The sequence below is a fragment of the Onychostruthus taczanowskii genome, unplaced genomic scaffold, assembly GCF_017590055.1.
Source record: "Onychostruthus taczanowskii isolate IOZ18803 unplaced genomic scaffold, ASM1759005v1 scaffold58, whole genome shotgun sequence".
Taxonomy (NCBI): domain Eukaryota; kingdom Metazoa; phylum Chordata; class Aves; order Passeriformes; family Passeridae; genus Onychostruthus; species Onychostruthus taczanowskii.
The window spans coordinates 3,455,032-3,476,360 of record NW_024503457.1 but is presented as its reverse complement, the minus strand read 5'-3'; the positions used below and the strand labels follow the sequence as shown (position 1 = coordinate 3,476,360).

The 21,329-nt window shown below is 41.2% G+C and overlaps 1 protein-coding gene across 2 annotated transcripts in view; it reads right to left on the bottom strand.

Annotated features, from left to right (window-relative positions):
- Positions 1-10,532, bottom strand: part of MCF2L (MCF.2 cell line derived transforming sequence like) — a 123,767-nt gene extending 113,235 nt beyond the window's left edge. For both annotated transcript variants that reach the window (XM_041418049.1, XM_041418051.1), the window contains exon 1: positions 10,439-10,532. In XM_041418049.1, the coding sequence (XP_041273983.1) occupies positions 10,439-10,517 (79 nt within the window). In that variant the 5' untranslated portion in view covers positions 10,518-10,532. The remainder of the gene's footprint in view (positions 1-10,438) is intronic.
- Positions 10,533-21,329: the final 10,797 nt, after the last annotated feature.

Genomic DNA, 21,329 nt, shown 5'->3' with positions numbered 1-21,329 from the left:
TGCTGTGTCAAATACAGATAACAAGTTACTCGAGGCAGGGATCTGTCCAGAGCAGTATAGCTCACCAGCAAAGGGCTTGGCAGGCTGTAAAAAAAACGGAGCAGAGCAAATGACCAGCCTTTAAAACAAACACAATTTTATTTGTTCATAGCTTAGTAATTTACTAATTCATTGCTTAACATGTTATTAGCAATACATTTTAAAAATCAGGCTTTGACCCTCAAAATTCCTTTTAAAGGCATAAACTGTTAAACTAAGCTCTTCTCTCTGCAATTACCAATGCACTGATAATTTTCAAAGTCTGAGGTCTCCAGCATTAACGATGCTACAAAATCAACCCAGACACTTCTAATAACGTTTTCCTGAGTACTTTTTGACTCCAGTAAATTGTAGCCAGAGCAGCTACTTGTGAAGCACTCTGATCGCTATGGGATAAAGGGGCCCTGATGGACAGGGCAGCCCTTGCAATCCCAGACAGGCTGTGGGGCAGGGTCTGTGGAGAAACAAGATCTGCAAACCCCCAGCACAGCACCCAGCATGGCCCTGCTCCCTGCACAAGAGAGCAGCACACAGGTGGCAAGGCTTGTGAGAAACCCACAGAGCCTAAATAGCAAAAACACCCCTCTGTAAGGCTGACCCACAGCTGATCTGCTGCCAGGAGCAGGCAGCAGAGAAAAGAGTTAGGAAAGAGTCGAGAGTGGATGTACACGTCTTGCTGCCTTCTCTTCCGTGAGTATCTTTGAAATTGAATATTATAAACTACATTTGTTGCTATTTAAGGACACAGGTCTAGCTCTCTGTACCAGCCATGCATCACATGTCTCACATGTCAGGGAAACTTGCAGACTGGTTGTCAAACCAGCGAGACTGCTGGTCCAGGGTGGTGGTGATACTGGTGAGTGGGAAGGCTGCTCTGTCTCGTAGCACTGCCTGCTCCTGCTTTCCTTCTCAGGCAGGATGCACACCAAAGAGCCACCAGCCACGCTGCAGCTCAGGGAATGGCCACGTGCAGAAAGTCAGGAGCTACTTGATGGGAAAGGATGGGAGAGGAACTCCTGAGGGAATGTGGGGGAACAGGAGGGGCTTCTCCGCAATCCAAGTGCCAAATGGCAACACCCACATCCCTTCCTGCCTTGGCAGTCACACATCAGGACTGTCTCAAATACCTGCATTTCCCTTCAAACTACTCTTGGATCTCTAAACTCTCACCCTCCTTTGGGGATAAAATTTAAATCCTGCCTCTTCCCACCAGCTCCAATAAGAGTTCCCTGCAGTGTCATACGAATGTCAGGCAGAGTCTTTACAGAATTCAGCCCTACACCATTATCCCAAAAGAATCATTGTGAGGTTCGAGGGTGTTTAAAAAGAGTATCAAATAAAGCTCAGAGTAATTGTTCTGTTTCCATGTGTTAAAAGGCATGTGGTAGGATGCTGCAAAGTTTCTTCCTGATTTTCTGAAGGCTGAGTGGGAACTGTTAGTACTACTTTAACTTGGATAGTTGCTGAGCACACCTTGCAAAATTAGCAATGTAGCATTTAATGCGCACCTTTCCTCTCCTTCTGCAAAATTATGGCAGCTCTCTGTGCCACCCAGACCTTTTTAATTTCCTGTTAGATCAAAAATGTAAACAATTGCTTTGAAAAACACCTCCCACTGTCACACTGAAATAGTTCATCTTCTGTCTTCATACAACAACAGAGAGAAGCAGTTTCTATTAATATCCCTCTCCCACTCCAGGCATTGTGGTCTCAAAGAAATTCAGGTATACAATTTTCAAAGGAATTGACTTTGAAACAATGATGGCACTGAAGTCAGATGCAGATTGCAATGTCCTTGAAAGGCAAGTAAAGCATCAGCTGGGAGTAAGAAGCACTGAAGAGACTCAGCAGAAGGGAAGGACGAAAGTATGGAATTAGAAAGCTAAAAATGCTATGTGTTGTTTTGTATTGTTTTTCTTACCTTTACTTCACAAATGATTTACCTGATGTGGAAAGATCCTTTTTTAATTTTCCTGTCAGCTGTTGGCAGCATTTTGAAAACCCTCAGCAGCTTTAATGGCTTCCTTTTGATCCCTCCAGTGCACTCAGATGCTCTTTGCCCCTCTTTACCTTCAAATCTCTACTATCAGAACTCCAGTGCCCACAGGGCACTTGCAGCCTCAGCAGCTGTTGCACAGAACCCAGAAATGGAATTTTTTACTGTGGCTGTCCTCAACAAAATCACTTGTGCCAGGATCACAGTAAATGTCTGGGTCTTGAGCAGACTGGACCTATCTCATAATTAGAGCCTGGCATATGCTCAAGCATGAATTAAGTAATGATGATGAATTTTCATCACTCTTGTGATTCTGTGAATGTAGGTCATATTCCAGCTTAAGTACTGAACATAAAGTTATTATTTTTCAGACAGTGTATTATGCAGACCCAGCTTCATGACCTACTAAATGCCCATCTATGAGCAAAACATCCAGAGAACCTTTTTATATCACCTCATTTCTGCCAGCTTTTGGTTCTCATCCAAGCTGCATAACCAAACACACCTGTTTTGCTTCCTTAGCCCATCTTTCCCCTTCTCCCATTGTCAACAGTCCTCAAAGTAAGCTGGAAAAATTCCTTTCCCAAACAGAAACATTCTTTCCTATCTACTTTATTTCACTGAATGTTTGGGTGAGAGCTTTAATTTTGTTTTTAAGTTATAATATAACAAGAATAGTGTTATATTCTTGTTATAATATAACAAGAATAGTGTATTTTATATAAATGCACTTTGCCATTAAAAACATGCTGAAAGGCTGAATAAAGTGTCTCAAAAAAGTGAAATGCTAAGTAAGAAAGCATCAAGCTTCCTTTTATAAATCCATTTGGTAATAACAAACAAGTTCCAGACTCAGCTGGAAATTGAAAACAAAAGCCAGCAGAAGAATTACCCGGTGTTCGGATAAAGAAATTCATATATGTATCAACAAGAGGATACAAGATGGGTAAATTCTGTCCTCCCTCCCACACCTGAGACACCTGCCTGAGAGAGTTCAGGCACTTCCCAGGGGCAGACAGGGAATCAGGAAAACCCACTCAGCTTTCACCTCACCACGTGAATTACCAAATTACGCTCTTCACTACAGTAAATCTGAAAATTGCAAATGTTAAGATAATGGAAATAGAGAACAACCAATTCAATTACAAATATTCCACGGGAGCAGGATACAGAGCCGTAAGGAGATTTCAGTTTGGCAGGGCCTTTCCATGGCAGTTGCTCCAGTAGGCATCATGCCTGCAGCAACACACGCAAGGTAAATGCAGAAAGAGGAAACAAACCAGTCACACAACGCATGGTTCATGTGATTCATGGGCCAAAAGCTGATACCAGACTGGTTTTACAAAGCTCTTGTTCAAACACAAGGCATGTGACATGAGATAACCTCAAATGACCAGCTAAATATGGTTAGTTAACCTAACCATAGGGTTACTTGGGAGAGAAAACCAGCAGCCCAGGACAAAATAGTGACCAAGGGAAACAAGTTTGTTCATCTCAGAAGCCAGACACAGGAGTGTTTACAAAAAAGCCTGCAGTTTATTATTTGATACAATGAAGGTTGTAGCCTGAAGAGTAATTTTTAAAATCAGCTACGTGTATTATTATCATTTGCTATTTATATAAATTAACTTGGTGTTTCGCATGCAAAGACACCCTCCCTTTAAATCCATCAGATGATAGGCAGGAATTGAAGGAAAAGGAAGATACATTTCTGGCTCAACAAGAATTGAGACTTTAAAAGAACTAGGACAGTCACTTCTCAGTGCAAATTTTTTGGCTGCCACCTGAAATGCTGAAGGCAGAAAGACTTTTAGTAAAACTGTCACTTAGCAAATGCCTCAAGCACAGGAAGGGTGACAGCAGGCACAGCCCGGAAGTAACAGCACAGGTGAAAAACAGGAGCTTACTTATTGCACAGCAGTGCAGTTCTCAACTTGCCAAATACCTGTTTGCCCAGATTATCAATTTCAAAAAGGCTGACTGCTGCCAAGCAGCACTGCATACCGAAATCTTCAAAATTTAGCAGTACCATGCTGCACTGTGCTTTATCAGCTCACCACAATTTGAGTGATACATTTTACTAGGAACCTGCCTTGCCCTGTGTCCTCAAAGTGATTTAAGTGCCTAAAACACCATCACATTGGCCCCTACCAAGCTCAAACACCACCAACCTTCTCATGAAGGTAGAAACATCTGGGGATAGCTATCACAAGGCTTCTCCATTTCAGCTTTCTCTCTTGCTGAAAGTCACAGCCAGTTACAGCTTTGTGTGACCAAGTTTAACATTTTTTCATTGCAGCAAGGGTTTCATCGTGTCCCACTCCCTGCTGCTCCAGGGAACCGTGTGGGAAGCCCAACAGCCAGCTCCATGCCTCTGGAACACCACAACTCAAATAGCACTTCCTGTCAGTCATCAAGAAATTGAAAACATTATTACAAAAACTCAAAAGCCACAAAAAGAACAGCAGAGGCAGACTGAGGATATAACTAAAATCCAAGACTGCTGTAAGTAAGGGGATTTATTGTCCAAAACTGCACACTCTGTGCAGGAAGTCAACTCCAAGATGATGATTCCATCTCTACCTGCACCCAGGACTGTGTGCTTAGGCTGACTGTTCCACAAGGCATGAGAAGGCTGCACCCCTGGTGCTGTTAAAGGCAATGTTAAGGGCTGGACTTCCAAACAGTTTGCATCACCACAAAGCTACATTCCTATGCGTGGTGACCCAAGTGGCTCATGCTTGAGCTATATAGTTGTGGGGATAAGTAACTGGAGAGGTCAAAATAGCTAACGCAGTATTGCAGGGTTAACTCAAGAGACCTACAAGTGATTAATCCATACAAAAGCATTCAAGATCCTGTTCTTTCTGTCCGAAATGAGAGCTGCTATTGAATGGGACAAGACAAAAGAAACAATGGAACTAAGCCAGATATTGTAAAACAGCAGGTTCAAACTTCCAGCTGAAACGCAGTGTTTCAGATACTGAAAATCGTAAGAAGTTGTTTGAGCTGCCACACAGACAACAAAATCTCAGGTAGCTAGCTTGATCTTCATTAAATGAAAAAGTGAGTGACCCAAATGCCTCCTACTCCCAGGTTTTGGCCAACACATCAGCTGAGAGCCAACACCTTGAAGACAACTCAGCCTGTGTTACATGCAGACACTCCGTCCCTGCTCTGTGCTGTTTCCTCTCTGCAGTAGTTCCCTGTTATTTGATATGCACGAGGTAATCTTGCAGCTTGGCATTCTGTGGTTGGAAGCGTGGCAGGCAGCTGTGCCAGGCACTCCTGCCAAGAAAATATTCTGACACACCATGGTTATAAAAACACATCAAAGGAAAAGGCTTTTTTCTTCTTTCATATCACTAAGTACTTAAATCCCAGCAGGGCTCTCCTGGCTCTGCAAGCTTTAAGTATATATACCCAAAGTCCATAAACTGAAGAGGAGACTTACAAATATGCACCCCACAATCCCCTGAAAAGCCATTCTAAATGTGCTATCATTTACTGTTTAATACCTATTTTTGGATATGAAGTCAGTGATAGGTGGGGTTTTTTTTTGAAGTGGGGGGGGAAGTTGTATGTAAAAAAAAAAAAAAAGAAGCCCTATTGAATGAAGTGTTTTGGGACACAATATTTAAGCAATAATACTTGGTTAAAAAGAAAATGTAATCAACCTTAATGTTGATCAAAAATTTTTTTTTCAGATTCCCAAAAAGGCAGCCAGCTCCTTTTGATAAGGACGATTCTGTTGCCATCTCTGAACCTTTCTCCCACTAGTTTCACTAGATTCAGCTGTTCAGTAGTAAAATAAAGAGTTTGGTTTAGGCCAGAATATGCTAAGAAATGGATGCCATGCAGGTGCTCCCAGGATCCTTGACAGTGCATCCTCACAGAAAATATGAGCAATCCACTCCTAAATGCTTGTGTCTGTTCAACTGCAGCACCCACCCTTATTTATAAAATTTTAAATCTCATGTCAGGAAGGGAAAGCAAGTTAATTCCAGCAGAGGCATTCCTCACTACCACTAAAGGCCATCTGGGAGCAGTGGACGTACCCATAGCCTGCAGATTTCAGAGCTCTCACATGGATCTCTCCAACTTCACCAGCTACATAGAAAGCTGACAAAGTTGCCAAGTAGTAAATCAATGCCTTCATGCTCAGACCTGCCTGCTTGCCAAATTAATGGAAGCATACAGAGCACTCTGCCACATGGAGAAACACTTTTTGAATCCCCGAAGTTGAAAATCAAGCGAACCAAGGACAAGGGTAAGAAAGAGCAGGCAAGCTCACAAGAGTGGAGGAATGGGGAGGACAAGACACACAGAACAGGTCCTTCCAGCTGCCCACAACTTTAAAACGTCCCTTCAGTATGCCTGAGGATGTTCCTGTCCTTGCAATAATCTAACTCACCCCAGTGATTCTGGGTACTTGGAGACGGTGTGTGAGTCCCTTCCTCCCACATCTGTGCCTGATTTGCCAAGACAGGTGAGCCAGCCTTCAAAGCTTCAAAAGTCTGCCTGTCAAGAACAGAAAGCCAGAAAAATGTAATGTAAAGTTTGGGCCCAATCTGTGAATAAGACTGAAAATGCAGAGCTACTGAAAAGTGACTGAAATGGCTATGGGATGCTACCTGCACTTAAAATACCAGCACTGCATACAGATTTACTGAGGAACCACCTGTTTTCCTTCTTTGGTTTGCAGATGTCTCTTCTTTCTGCACAATATTAAAATTGTGTTTGAGGAGAGGAAACAGATGGTAGCTGCTATAGTGGCACTTTTCCAAGGTGGAAAGAAACCATTATAGTGGGGCTTCCACAAGCTTAAGGTTGAGAATGTCAGATTTGTATGGCCTGTTTGCACTAATTAAACACGTCACTGCAAGGCTTCCAAATGATGCAAATGTAGGGTAGTGGCTGACACTGAGAGCTGGTGCCTTAACACTGTTTGTGTGTCAGAGCAAAGGGAGTCCTAAGCAGAATCCCCACAGCAGTCAGTGAAATGGACAATCCATAAGGTCCCAGGTCAGAACTGTTTATCATCTCTGAGCTACTGCTCCATGGAAGGGGAAATCCTGCCCATAAAGAGTAATTTGTGGAAGGGGGTTGAATTTAAAACAGCAACAGGACTGAAAAAGAAGAAAAATAAAAACTAAATCCAAATAAAGAGAAATTATGCCATTATCCATCAAAATAATAAACATGGAAAAAACAGGATTTTGTTTTTCAGTATTGATAATAATTTCAGAGTTTTTTTCTGAAATAACTCCAAAAATCTAATGGGAAAAAAAACAACCAGAGAATTTCTTTAAATAATTTCTGCCTTTTATGGATTTATATGAGAAAAGCAAAACCAATGACTCTGCTCCTCCAAGTCCAGGTGGCCATTTGATAGAGGGAAAGTGGCTAGGAAGACTGAGGACCATATCTGGGAAAAAATAAAAGATGCCATGGGAACACCCTTCACAGTTGTTGGGAAAGTGTAGGGCATAAGGTGATTTTGAACTGTGGAGCAGGAGTCAGAGCTGCAATATGAAGCAGATGATAATATTAAACTAGAGTGCATGATTTTGGCAGCTAAGTATATCCAGCAGGAGAAGATAATGTAAGGTGTTGGAGAATAAGGTGAAGGTGAGGAAGACAAGAAATAATCAATCAAAGCTTTGCCAGAGAAAGCTGTGAAAGATTCGTGAATTGTGGCACAGGAAGGCACTCGAGGGACTCAGGGAGAGGATCTCACATTGGTATGAGAGCAAGGAGAGGTCAGTAACTTACCACGGGGGCTGGGAATGTGAGTAAATCAGAATTTGCTCAGAGCAGAGGGAGCAGGATCTCTAAGGCAAGCACTGGTGTGGCAGTGAGGGATGAGTAGCCCAGAAAGGTTGTGTGAGTGCCAGACTGACACAAGGGACTTGCCAGTGGGAAAGCAGCAGAGGCACAGAGGCTGTTCTGGTAGGACAGTGAAAGATTACAGACACACCCAGACTTACCTTTCCTAACCTCAGGCACTGGGAGATGCCAGGTTGGGAGCTGAGCTGCTCCAGGCTTTCTGGCCCCTGACTTAGTCACAGGAACGACCAGCACACCTCAGAACGTGGAAGGACTTTCCTTCTTAACATGCCCCTTTGCTCTCTTTGGCACTCAAGGGTTTTAGAATCCCTCTTCTTACTCAAAAGCTTAAAACTGCCTGGGATAAATCTCAGCCTGCCTGTAGTATAATTCAGAGTGGGGAAAAAAATGAGCTAAGGAAGAACACGTTTTTGGGGTTTTTTTCCCTAGAATCCTACAAAGGAGAAAATCCCTCAATGCCTGAAGGTGGACAGCTGTACCGGGGGAAGCCAGGGGAACCTCTGCATTTAATTACTCCTGAGCACAGATATTGAAAAAGCCTGAACATGATCTTGGGCTGTTAAGGAAATCTTTGCTTGCAAAAGGTTTGTGAGCCAACAGAACCGCTGTGAAGGCAGACAGAGGACAATTAGACCCAAGGACAGTGCACAGCCCAAGAATGGGAGACAGTGACAGAGCAACTGTCAGAGCAACCTGAATGCAACAAGGGAGGGAGAGGGGGGGAAGGAAAAAGGAAACCTGAAACAGTCACCTTTAAATACAACCACTGGCTGTATAAAAGCGCTGCCTGTGGCCTGAGAATACCTGCACAAGGATTATAACAGAGAGAAAGAAAGAGAAGGGGGAGGAGAGGGACCAGCTAAATCACATGAATATGAAATTGGCTGTAAAGTAAAGGCTGCCTTTTCTCCTTTTTTTTTTCTTTAAATATGCAAGTTTAACAAGCTAAAACCAGCACATGGTCAGACCTGCCAGCAAGTATGAAAACAGCATTTGGGCTGCTGGAGGCTTACATGAAGGTCACAGTGTACCTGCAGCTGCACAGCTGACACACAGGCAGTGTCACAGGCAAACCTCCCACTCTGGAGTCTCCCTCTCCTTCAGCTCAGGAGGAAAAGGCTCCCACACTCCCAACCAAATCCAGCACATGTTCTTAAAATTTATCTTGCCACAAAAAACCTAGATCAGCATTTTCACAGGAGTGAAAAAAGTAATGTACAAATTACTAAAATAAACTGCAACAGACAGTATGTCCTAGCAAATATCAGTCTGGCTTTCTTCTTAAGCATTCAGAAAACCAAAACAGGAAACGAAACAAATATCCAGATATTTAATAAAGACGTGTTTTGAAAATAGGAAGATAATCAACAGGAAAGACAAGGAAGGAGAGAAAATGTGTATGTGACCTTTACTTGTAATTTAATGCTTGTTCTTGTCAGATCAAATCTTGTTCCCCCCCCCAAATGTTGTTAAGAAGGTAAAATATCTTTTATCCCTGTCCAAGAAAACAGAGACAACTGATCTGTTCATTCCATATTTGTCTTTTAATCTATGTGTTCATCAGCCTACAGCATCAGCCATCTTGCTAATTATCTGCTTCCACCACATGGAAATTGAAAAAGATTAAAAAGTCACCCTTAGGAAACAGCGGACTAGGAAAATGGGAAGATAAATTCCAGGTTCTGATACTGCAAAGAATAATACCTTATAATATTCTGCATTTTCAAATCACTGTTTTGTCTCACATGACAAGAAGATGCAACACTTCTGTAATCTGTCAACCAAGAATAAAGGGCAAACCAAACAGTTTCAAAAGATGCAAAAACCACCTCTCTTGTCTTTCCAGGTAACTTTTTATTCTGAAATATGTTCACATCTCTGCATGAGCAATAGCCAGGATAACACTCCTAGATCTAATCAAAGATCACCTCATTGTGCACTGCTTCTCAGTTCTAGTTTTGAACACACAAGCATTTACCTTTTCAACAAATAAAACAATCTCAGAAATTTTCATAATATTTTTTCAGTGCTAAAACCTGAGAGTTCTGAACATGGAGATCTGCTCTAATTTTTAATCCATACCGATGTAAAACTACATTTACCACGATTAATTCATGCAACTCTTCATTCTCAAGGAAAAGCAATTTAGAGCCACCCAAAATACTGGCTTGCAAGTGCTTACACTTAGCTCAGCTTTGCACTGCTTCACATCAGACTCATTTCACTACACAAAATCTGTAACTCCCCCAATTTAGGTACAGCCGAGATAAAAAGGGAATCAAGACCCATTTAGAGTACATGACTGGGCTAACAACTACTCAAAATGATGTTCTAAAGCATGCTTCAGGAATAATTAAGCACTAAAAAAATGTTAATTAGTGTTAATATCAATGAAAGTTTAACCTGCTGACAAAAGCTCTTAATGTTCTCTTTCCTATTAATGAGAGCATGCATAAAGAAAGCTAGTCGGATTGCCAGGATTTTCTGTAAATCCCACAAAATCACTAACAGCATCCACACAACACATTATTTAAGACCAGCAGCTCCTCCTACCAGCGCACTGGGAAACCGCATTTAATCTTTGCATCAATTCTTCTAGGGCCATTTCTTCAATTTTCAGCCAGCATCTCATTCTCAGATAAAACAAAAAGAATCCACAGCAAGCACGCCCCCCCTGCTCAAGGACTAAAGGAGGCAGGGGGGAAAAAGCCCCAAACCAGCCCGCTACAGCAGTGCTTCGCAGCCCCGCATTTCCATCGCTCCGCACGGCTCCCTCGGCACAAAGGGAGGCAGGAGCCCACGTTCCCTGCTGGCAGAGCCTGGCCGAGGCGGGGACAGCCGCAGCCGGGAGTGCCGGTGGCAGCAGGACCGCTCCGAACTTCTCTCCCGGTGCCGCGTGGCTGGCCCAGCGGCGGCTCCGGCCCGGTGCGCGGCGCTGCGGAGCCCAGGCGCGGCCGGCGCTGGGAAGGAAGGGCTGCCCGCATCCCGCGGGAGAACGCCCCATCCGCACTCACGTGAACGCCGCGGCTCCTCCACCTTCCTGCCAGGGTGGGCAGCTTGGAAGGAAAGTGCTGCTGTGTTAAATTCAACCCTCTTCCCACTGCCGCTCCCACCAGTCCACGTTCGGTTTGGACCCGTCATTTTTGAAGGCTGAGGACTTCAGATTCCCTTTTAAATGCTGTCGGATTTCCTTTAAACGCACCTGTCTTCCGGACTTTTTGGAGGAGTTTGCTTAAATGTTGTGCCACAGCAGTCCTATAACTCTGTGAAATCTGTATTTCCACAGCAACTGCATTCCCACCTTAGGCAAAGGGGTTCTAGAGTCGGGCTCTATGGACTCCTCAAGGTATATGACAGCAGAACTGCTGCAGAAGGCAGCCAGGAAAACCAAACCTCATAGCCAGTAAACTTACTGGGTACAGTACCACTGGAAAACTTTCAAGGACACAGAAAAACAAGACTAAAAGCACTACAAAGTTTCTCTATACAACTGCTCCTCATAATTGATTTCCACTGCTTTTATACAGACTGCTTTACAAGTTTGAAACTATGATGCTTTTAACACTTTTTATTTCCAAAGATCATCTTGATGCCTACTAGTCTCATTGTTGCAGGTTTTTGCTGATGGTGAATTCTGCTGAATTCCCCCCCCACCCCTTCTAATCTTGCCATTGGTTTTATGCTAATTTTTAACCAACATTAATGAATTGTCCATGGCTGAAAGAAAAAGAGATGTTTTTTGTTATGTTTAAAAGGACTGTGCTGTGTTATTTAAGATAAAGATTCTTTTCTACAGGTTGTATACAGCAGGTAAAAATAGCAGGCCTCCAGAGGGAAATAAGTGGACGCCTGTAATGAGTTGCTCATAACTCTCAACAATACCATTAGAAAGGATATGAAATAAAAAGTTTTTAAGAGGACCTGTCAAACTATCTAGGCTTCCTCTACCAATAAAATTAATTTAGATAATTGATTTACCAGATAAATTCACATTATTTCCACCCAAAATATGACAGGCCCACAGCAGCTCCATGTATTAGATATGACTAGAGCCATATGTTTCCATTTCAATATTTATAGAAATGGCAAAATGAAGTCTTCAGTCAAGCTTTTCTGTAACGAAGTATTACCACTGAAAAACAGGATCTGTAGGCACTTTGTATGCAAAAAAGTATTTTGTTTATGTGACTGCCATTTGAGACTGCATTTATGCAAAGGATGGGCAGCAAGACCACAATTACCAGACCAGGCTCTTGCCATTCTACTGGTGACCCAGGAGGAGCAAATGCATGAGAAAATATCTTTGCAGGTGCACTGGGATAACTGAGGCTCTTTATCAAACAAAAGCTGTGTGACCATATTGCATCCACAGAAAGCCCAGGGAGAAATCCAGATGCCAGACAGCCAATGGGATTTGTTCCTGCAGCAAGTTAAAGGCCTGAGGCATTTTTGCATATGCAGAACAGCAAAGCTCACTTGTAAGATTACACTGTTTCCTGGTGCAGCAAGAAGTGCAGCCAACACACTCATTCATAAGCACCTACTGCAAGAGAAGATGACAGTTCAATCCCAGATTTCCCTGAGTATCCTGACTGAATTCAATAGTAATGTCATGTTTTCCTTAGAGAATCAGCAAACTGCTTAAGTTTCCCATATATCTAAGGTCCATCTTTCCATTGAGTTTCTCAGTGAAATAACAAACGAAAAGGAAGACAAAAATGTAGTGAAGAATTTTACCACATCAACCAGTCAACTTTCACAAGAATCACAAGCACATATAACTTATACTTGTGCAAAATGAATGAAGAACCCTAATATGTTAGCTAAACCTCAGTTACACCAGCAATGGCACTTTATATATACTTTCTACACCTTCAAACAAATTCCAAACATGCAAAGTATGAGCACAGCATCTACGTGAAAGGTTCAGTTAGCTGGGCTGAAAGTTAGTTTACCTAAAAGTGGATTATTTGTAATCATGTACTTGTTTAATCACATTCATTCATGGAAATCAGGCAGCCTTGTCTTCCTGAGTAAGAAGCTTTGGCATAGCTTCTCTACCAAATGAAACAGAGAATATTTCAAGATACTTAACCAAACGTGGGATTACGATCTCTGCTGGTTTGACAGAGGATCATCCATGGCTTCATGAACAACCTTGACTCAGACTAAAGAAACAGACCTTAAACTAATTAAAACCAACTCTTAACTGGAAAACCCAACTGAGCTTTCTTGCAACATGAAGCAATCCAGTATCTGACCCTGATGTAAGGAATCAAAACAATCCTGAAAATACAACATGACAATATCTCAGGGAAGAGCTACTGCAGTTTTCACTCTTGAAGTGAAAACTTGATCCCCTTTAGATCATCATGACAACGATGTTATGGAATTAAACATGACATTTTAGTCCCACACATCTCATGCCTAATTAGAATGTTATAGTAAAAGGACTGATGCCCAGTTCTAGCACTGAGTCTGTAAATACAATAGGGCATGTTGCACTTTTTCAGATACAATATGATTATTTTTTAAATTAAAAATTCAAACTCCTTCTGGAATCCTGATTTTTAACTTCTGCTAATGTATTGTGTTCAGCAAAATATCTTCACCAGTCGCAGGCAAGCCCCTGCTGCAATAGAGGAATTAATAGAGAAATTTGAGGAGTACACAGCCTTTCAGTTCTGTCTTAGAAGTTAAAAATGCATTGGAAACATTTTTTGTCTACTGGTCTATTTCAGTGAAACTGCAAAGATAATAAGAGAGGCATAAATGTATTTAATTTAATCAATCGATTTCCATTGCTGCATGAGTATAATATTTCACCTGATTTGTATTGACTTTTTTCTAAACTTCTATTAGATTCAAAAGCTTCAGCAACATTATTTTTTCCTTCAGTTCTCTACTTTATTCTGGTTTTGGCTGTAGTCTTCAGCAAATCCTGTTCAAATACAGCAACATCACATATCTTTTATTTCCAAACAGTTTCACCCAAATAGGATTACCTAGCTTTTCAAGAAATGGTGTCTATTTTGAAAATGTTTCAGAAGTAACACACAGCTATGCACTCATGTGGGGGAGGGCCAGACTGGTAACCATAAGTCATTAACATATAATCATGTAATCAGTTTTGCTTGAGCAAGTGATACTTTCCACAATATACCTAAAGATTTCTCTGCTAACTTTATGTTAATCTCTGTAACATCAGCTATCAGTGAGTTCCAAAATTTAACTATGTGCTGTATGAAAAACTGGTTTTGCTTAAACTACCTTCCTGGAAGTTTTCTGTGTGCCCCAGTTTCTCTTTTGTGAAGAAGTGGAAAAAAAAAAAAAAAACAAAAAAAAAAACAACAAAAAAAACAAACAACAACCAACCCAAGAAAACCCTACAGGAAATAAACACTCTCTAAAAAAAAAAAAAAAAAAAAAAAAAAACACCCAACAACCAATCCAAGAAAACCCTACAGGAAATAAACACTCTCTTTTCACATCCCCAAGCCATTCATGACTATACAGACTGCCACTGTAGGTGATATTATGTCTCCTCCAATTGCCTGTTTTCCAGACAGAAAATTTCCTACACTAATTAGTTCCTATTTGTATAAAAGCAACCCCATACCTCTGACTGCCTTCACCGTTCCTCCACGTACTCTAATTCTACTCTAACAAAGGGAACAAAACTGGACATGGTACTCCAGAAGTAGGCACAGCAGATATTACTCAGTGGCATAAGGATTTTGTTGTTCTCGGTTTCCCTCTCAGGGGTTTGTAATGTTTTGTTTGCCTTTCGGACCAACACTGAATGCCAAGGGAGCTGCTGCTGTTTTTGGGGAACTACCCACAGCCAGCCAGGGTCTCTCAGTGAGGGTAACAGCTTAGCTTACAGAACAGCATTTTCTTTTCTTGTCTGCATCACTTGTACAAGCAATTAATTTCACCTTCTCTACTGATCACTTACTCAGCACCACCAACTTATCCTCCAACGGTTTGCACTTGGCACTGAATTCTACTATTTTGAATAAGTATTTATACATACGTTCAAATTTTCTCTTTCCACGCTTTTACCCATTTCCAGTTCATTTAGGATTATGTTGAACAGCTGCAGGAAGCCCTGCAGAAATCCCTGCTTTTTCTCCACCAGTAGCTCCCCCTCCACCCACGGAAAACTGACCACCTAAAGCAACTTTCTATTTCTCATTTTTCAGTCAATTACTAATCTACAAGAGGGCTTCCAATTTAACCCATAGAGCCTAAGAGTGGCTGCAGCATAAGGAAAATTATGTATTGACTATAAAGCAGGACTACAAGAAATAAAAACACACCGAAGTTTCCCTGCTGCCGCTCTGCACGAGCCCTGCCCCATCGCTTGCAGCAGAGGGAGGAGACAGAGCATATGGATGGCTGTGCCTGCGCAGCTGAATTCCCTACCAAACATCCCATACAGCTTTCCTGAGATGCCACATGGCCGGCACCAGCAGCCAAGCCCGCACGCTTTCCCGGACGGCCCCACCCACCACACGCCCCAAAACTCCATAGACTGGGTGGGCAGAGAAGCTGCAGCCCCCGGGGCACCGCTGCTCTCTAAAGACACTGCGAACACAGACAGCCACGGAGACTTACCTAAGCTGAGCTCCTGCAGAGAGGGAAGAGACCCATTGAACGTGGTTTTCATAAATTTAAGTCCTCTCAGATCCTACAAAAAACTGCCACATACACCCACTGCACAAGGGTGATACTGATCCCCAGCCTTAAATAAAAGGGAAAGAAGAGGGAAACAGGACAGTTGATATGAAAGATCCAAACAGAAAATGCATTTTTAACATTTCAACCTCCTCTTGGCACGAGTTCTTCCTCCATGAAGAAAAGGGATTTTTCTCTTTTATTTCCCTGAATGACTGAGTTCTCTTGGTAATCAGCCCAGTTAGGCTTTATTATGTAAAGCATCTGGGATTTGAAACTGGGATTCATAAGCAGAGATGGCAGTATTCTGTTTTTGGCAACACCTCACTCTTTCACAAGGAGAAAATTGTTCCTAGATTCACAATCTCAAGAAATACAGAGAACTTAGCGAACACATGGAGAAAGGAGGGAAACAAAAAAAAAAAAAAAGAAAAAACCACTAAGTTTTTCTTCTTAAAAACTTGACCCTCAAAACACTCATACAAAGCCTTGCATGTGGGCAAGGTTCATTCATAACAGGAACACAGACTGAAGAAGCTTTCAGATGTGCAAGAACAGTTAATAGAATAGTTCCATCAAAATTATGCTTTGTTTAATTAACACATTAATTTACCAAATCTCCATCAAGTCTTCAGTGTCTCCTCAAACTCAATAAATTTTTCTTTGAGAAAGTACATGCCATACAGAAGAGGTCCTAGCAGCTGCTCTCCAGGTTCCCTCATCTGGGATGTGTGATATCCCCACACAGGGACTAGGCTGAGGTGACACCCAGATCAAGCGCTCAGCAGAAGGGGAAAAGCTTCATCCTCCCCTCCCTTTTCCATTATTGCTCAGGCCCAAGGCTGAAAACTAGTAAAAGGTAGATGAAATGCAACCAAACATACTCATCTCCATTTGATTGCCTCTTCTCCAATTTAGCCCAATCTTGCTACAATCCAGCTCCCTGTACTTTTAGTCTTCCCCAGCTTGCTTCTTCCCCCAGCAATTGCAATCTAGCCTCTCCTTAAAAAAAAACCTGACCAAACAAAAAACCCCAAACCCCCCACCCAAAAAAACCACCCCAAAATAAAAAACTCCCAACAAAACAAAAGCAATAAAAACCCTCCACGTCACTTAGTTCTTAAAGGTTAATTTAGTTACTAACTTTCCCTATTTTGTTTCCTTCATAACCTGTGTCTCAGCTTCGTGCTAGAGAAGCATTCCTCATACTGCTGTGAAGTTTTGTAGTAAGGCTCTTCAGCCTGAATTAACTTAAAATGATTGACCACATCACAGGTTTCAATACTTCCTAGCACAACAGGCAGGATCTTTTTCTCCAGCCTCCCTTGCTTGGATGAAATGTCATTTGAATCTCTTCTACTGGTCTGCTGTGTTTCTAAAGAGTACCAAGTTACAAAGTAAGTGCTTCATTCAGATTTCTTCTGTCCTTTTTTTGCCAGTAATTACTGCAGAGCCAACAGCCTTGAAAGAGTTTATTTAATTTAACACCTCCAGTTGCCCCTGCTCCAGCTGAGGGGTGTTCAAGTCTTTTATTCTTCTTCAGTCTGAGGAGCTAAACTATCCAGATGTGCCCACAGCTGCACTCCTCTAAAACCAGGCATGGCAATAAACGAATGAATGTTGCCTTTTGCCAATGCAGTGCCAAGTAGGACCCTTTCTTTCTAAGTTTACTGAGATATCTTTATAGATGAAGGAAGTACTTTGTGTAGGAAGTTAGGAAGACTGAGAACAGGAAGCATAAAGGTGAGCAGGGAATGAATTTTCTCCAAAAAGGAGTAATATGGAAGGAAATGAAGCATCACTGTTATTTCCTCATTGGGGCATTTCCATATATATATATGTATAGTTAAAGGAAAGGCTTCACAAGGGAAACTACTCCAACCCTGAAAGAAATGAAACCACAGTACTTTAAATGTAGAAAAATAAAACAGTGGATGCCAGAGAGCTCTGGTTTCAGAAGATCAGCTACTGGTACCATGATAGTTAAATAGATGGTACAGTATAGATGCAGAGATGCCACAAACATATTCTTCCACAGACTTAGTATTATGTATGCAAATGCTGAAATTAAATGGATCCAGAAAACACACACCTTTTGTCTTCTGTTGTTAGGGTGATTTTCTTTTCAAAGGAAATGCTGGGTGAGGGGTCATAAAAGTAATTTCTTCCCTCCAAAAGAGTCTGTCCAACATGTTTTTAGAGCTCAAACCTTTGAGGTATCCTAAGAAGTAGTGGGCTTTAAATCAAATTATTTGTGTGTGTCTGTGTGTGTGTGTGTTTGTTCAGATTTTGAGTATTAAAAGTTGAAATTTTATGACATGCCCTACTTTGTAAAAATCCCTATTTCAAAAGAACAAGCTGCACACATAAAAGTTCAGCAGGTCTACCATTCAAGTCAGGATTGATTTAAAACACTCAGGAAATTTCTCTGTAACAGAAAGTGATATTTAACTGCCACATATAATTGTTAATTTTACATACAATCAACTATATAAAACCTACTCAGAATAAAAAAGCAGGGTTTTTCCAGGACCATTCAATTTGATTACACAGACTAAAACTGAAGTGCTTACCCCTGAGGAACAGGCTGACAAATTTTAACACAGATAAAGGGCTCGGTAGAAGGATGTCAGCTTTAATTTGGAACTTTTTTAAAATCACAGAACCATTAGGTTGGAAAAGACCTTTAAGATCATTGAGTACAACCATTAATGCAGCACTGTCAAGTCCACCTCTCAGCTGTGTCCCTAAGTGCCACCTCTACACAGATTTTAAATATCTCCAGTGATGGAATGGGATGGATCTTAAAATTTGACCGACCTTTTCCATTTGTACATCTTAAAAAGTAGCATTCAGTGCAGCTTTAGGGTGACAGAAAGCTTTTCCCTTTTTATAAGAGGGAGTAGTGCAATGCTCAGGGAATGCACTGCAGTGGGAAGATTCAGTTTGTGGCTGGTCTGGCTGAGCTGCCAGACCCACCTCTGGCAGATGTGCTGTCCCAAGGCTGCTTACCACCCCACCCTGGGTGCTGCCCTCCCTCCTGGAATGCACCTCAGGCACTCTTAATGGACTTGGCTTTCTCTTAATGCAAAACAGGAAACCTTTAGAAATCTCAAAATAGGAAAGTAATCTTTCTATTACTCATCTAGAAATCTATTTTTTTATTAATTATCTATAAATAGGGAAGTAATTTCCAATAACCACGAGGATATGTTACTTCAGCCAAAGACACCATGCCCCAAGCAAGATCTCAGTCTTGCTACTGAATGCTCATAATCATCACAGGTCCTGCAATGGTGCTGTTGTGTCCTTTATAACAGAGCTTGAAAACTTCTCTCTCTGTTTCCTTACCAGATCTGTTACCCTGTCTATTTTAATGCAAACAATCCTCAGTAAATAAAGTAGCATTATTTTCTTATTTTTGTTGGTGGATGCTTAATACAGCAGGTACCATCAAAAGTGGCCGAAGATTCCAGGTAGGGAAAAAATGCCTCTAAAAAAGGCATTTTTCATTTATTGATAACCAAAAATCACTATATCCAATTTACAATGACTTTTGTAGGTTTTTTTTTTAATTAGCATATGAAATAGTGAGTATTTTCAGATCCCCTTTATTTTCCATTTAATATTCTTCACAGAATATGGTACTTCTCAAACAAGCCAAATTAAACTGATCTTTCCTGGGAGATGATCTGCATAAACCCCTCAGTAGATGAGAGAAAATGACTGCTCTTCAGTTTATAGTTACTCTGCTGCACTGTGGTAGAACTGTCAGAAAGAAACAGGTCATCTAGATTTCTTTATATTGTAAGCCATATCCAAACCACCATTTCATCCTTCCTTGAAACAGAAAGACTGAATTTTTGCTTCAATAGTCTTATGGAGTAAGCCATGAGAGATATGGAATAGAGAAGTCCTACTGTTAGTTTTCTCGAATGACCACAGTCCTAAACTGTTACTGCTTTGGAAAGAAAAATATAAGCAAGAATGCATACATTTCCTTGTTTCTTTGATTACATACCATTGCTGCTTTTCCTTATATTCCCTCTTTGACTCTTCAGAATTATTTCCAATCCAAACCAAGGATTTGCTTGTCAGTGAGAAACTTAATACAATGCTGAGGTTTTTCACTTAAAATGCAGTAAAATTAAGTGCTTTTTGATAAAAAAGAGGTTTCCTTGATTTCACTTTCAAATAACTTAAGCTTTAAAATTACTAAATACTTTTAAAAATATCACAGCCATGATCAAGAGCTGGCCCATAAATCCACAAATATTAATGCAAAGAGACATGCTCACAGACCCATCCCCAAAGTGCAGTACACCATTTCCTACTCCAGCTCAGGAGATATTTGTTTCTAATCCTACTCAGATGCTGTCAGGTCAGCTGCAGAAAGTTAGTGGTAATTAATCTCCAGGATGCACCAAGAAGTGCAATCAAAGTGTCCTCAACACTGGTATTTTCAACAGTTGCTTTGTAATCACCCTGCTCTCGCACTGCATCTGTTTTCATTGAGTCTTGTCACGCTTCATAAGATCTGAAAGTTTGAAGTGAGATTTCCACAAAATTTCAGGTTATGTATTTTTGCCATTTCTCAAATGCTTCAAGTTTGTTTCTGCAAAATCTTGCTCTCAGCATTCTTCTCTTTACAAGATCAGTTTCAACAGGCTGTAAAATACTCCTTCAGCTGCCAGCTGCCTCCCAGAGCCTCAAAACATCAGTGCCCGGGCAAAGTCTGAATCCCTGAAGAAGAACACTTGGATCCTCTTCACCATTCCTACTTGTGTACCGAAGAGGAAGAACATTTTCAGGGTGGAATACTGTCAGTGCATCAGCAGAGCACAGACAAGCAGCAGGGAGAACAGGGAGGTCAGTGTTATGAAATGTAATTTAAAAGCAGAATTCCAAAGGGCAGCATAAAGATGAGGCTTAGGGATACCAGATACCATGGAAGGCCTGATTTGAAAATTTAGCTATAACAAGACCAACACACACGACAGCAAGAGTCTCAGCTCCTGGAGACTGATCTGCATTAGCACCCCTAAGACCCATTTACTTCCTTCAAGATCTCAACCAACCCTTTAGAGAAAAACAAGACAGGCGTTAAGGAAATAGTCACTTTTGTATCTGTAGTTCTTAGCATGGTAGGATCTGTCATTGCTAGCATCCCCTGTTACAGAAGCAAAAACCATTATGTAACTTTGTCTGGAAGGCCCTATTTTGCAAAACCAAATAAATGCATAACCATAAACAACCTAACAACTAATGTTTGAAGTCATATCCTCAAATACAGAAATCAGAGATTCTTTAAGTACCCAAAAGCTTTCCATAGCACAAAGTTACATGTATAAACTGTTATTCTACTTCATCTTCTTAAGTATCAGAGTTCTCTTCACTGTCACATGTGTGTGTAAATGGGTTATGTTGTAATTATCAGTGGTGTAGTGGGCTGCAAGCAAAGAGCTCTCAAAAGCAGAGTAGTTTTAGATGATTTAACTTTTATTCCCTCACACAATGAGGCAGCACGCTGTTCAAGAAACTAAACTGTTTGCTCTACAATCAAAAAAATATTTTCATTGTCTATGTTTTTCAAAGTAAAGGTGGCAAGAAGGGATATGATGGATTCAGAAAACAGAACATGAATAACTACATTGTAAAATAGTTCTTTCACTCTCCTTTTGTCCCTTTTCTTTTTCCCTGACATTTGCAAGGGAGCATTTAAAACTCTCATGTAAAAGACAGCATCTGCCTGCTCTCCCCACTT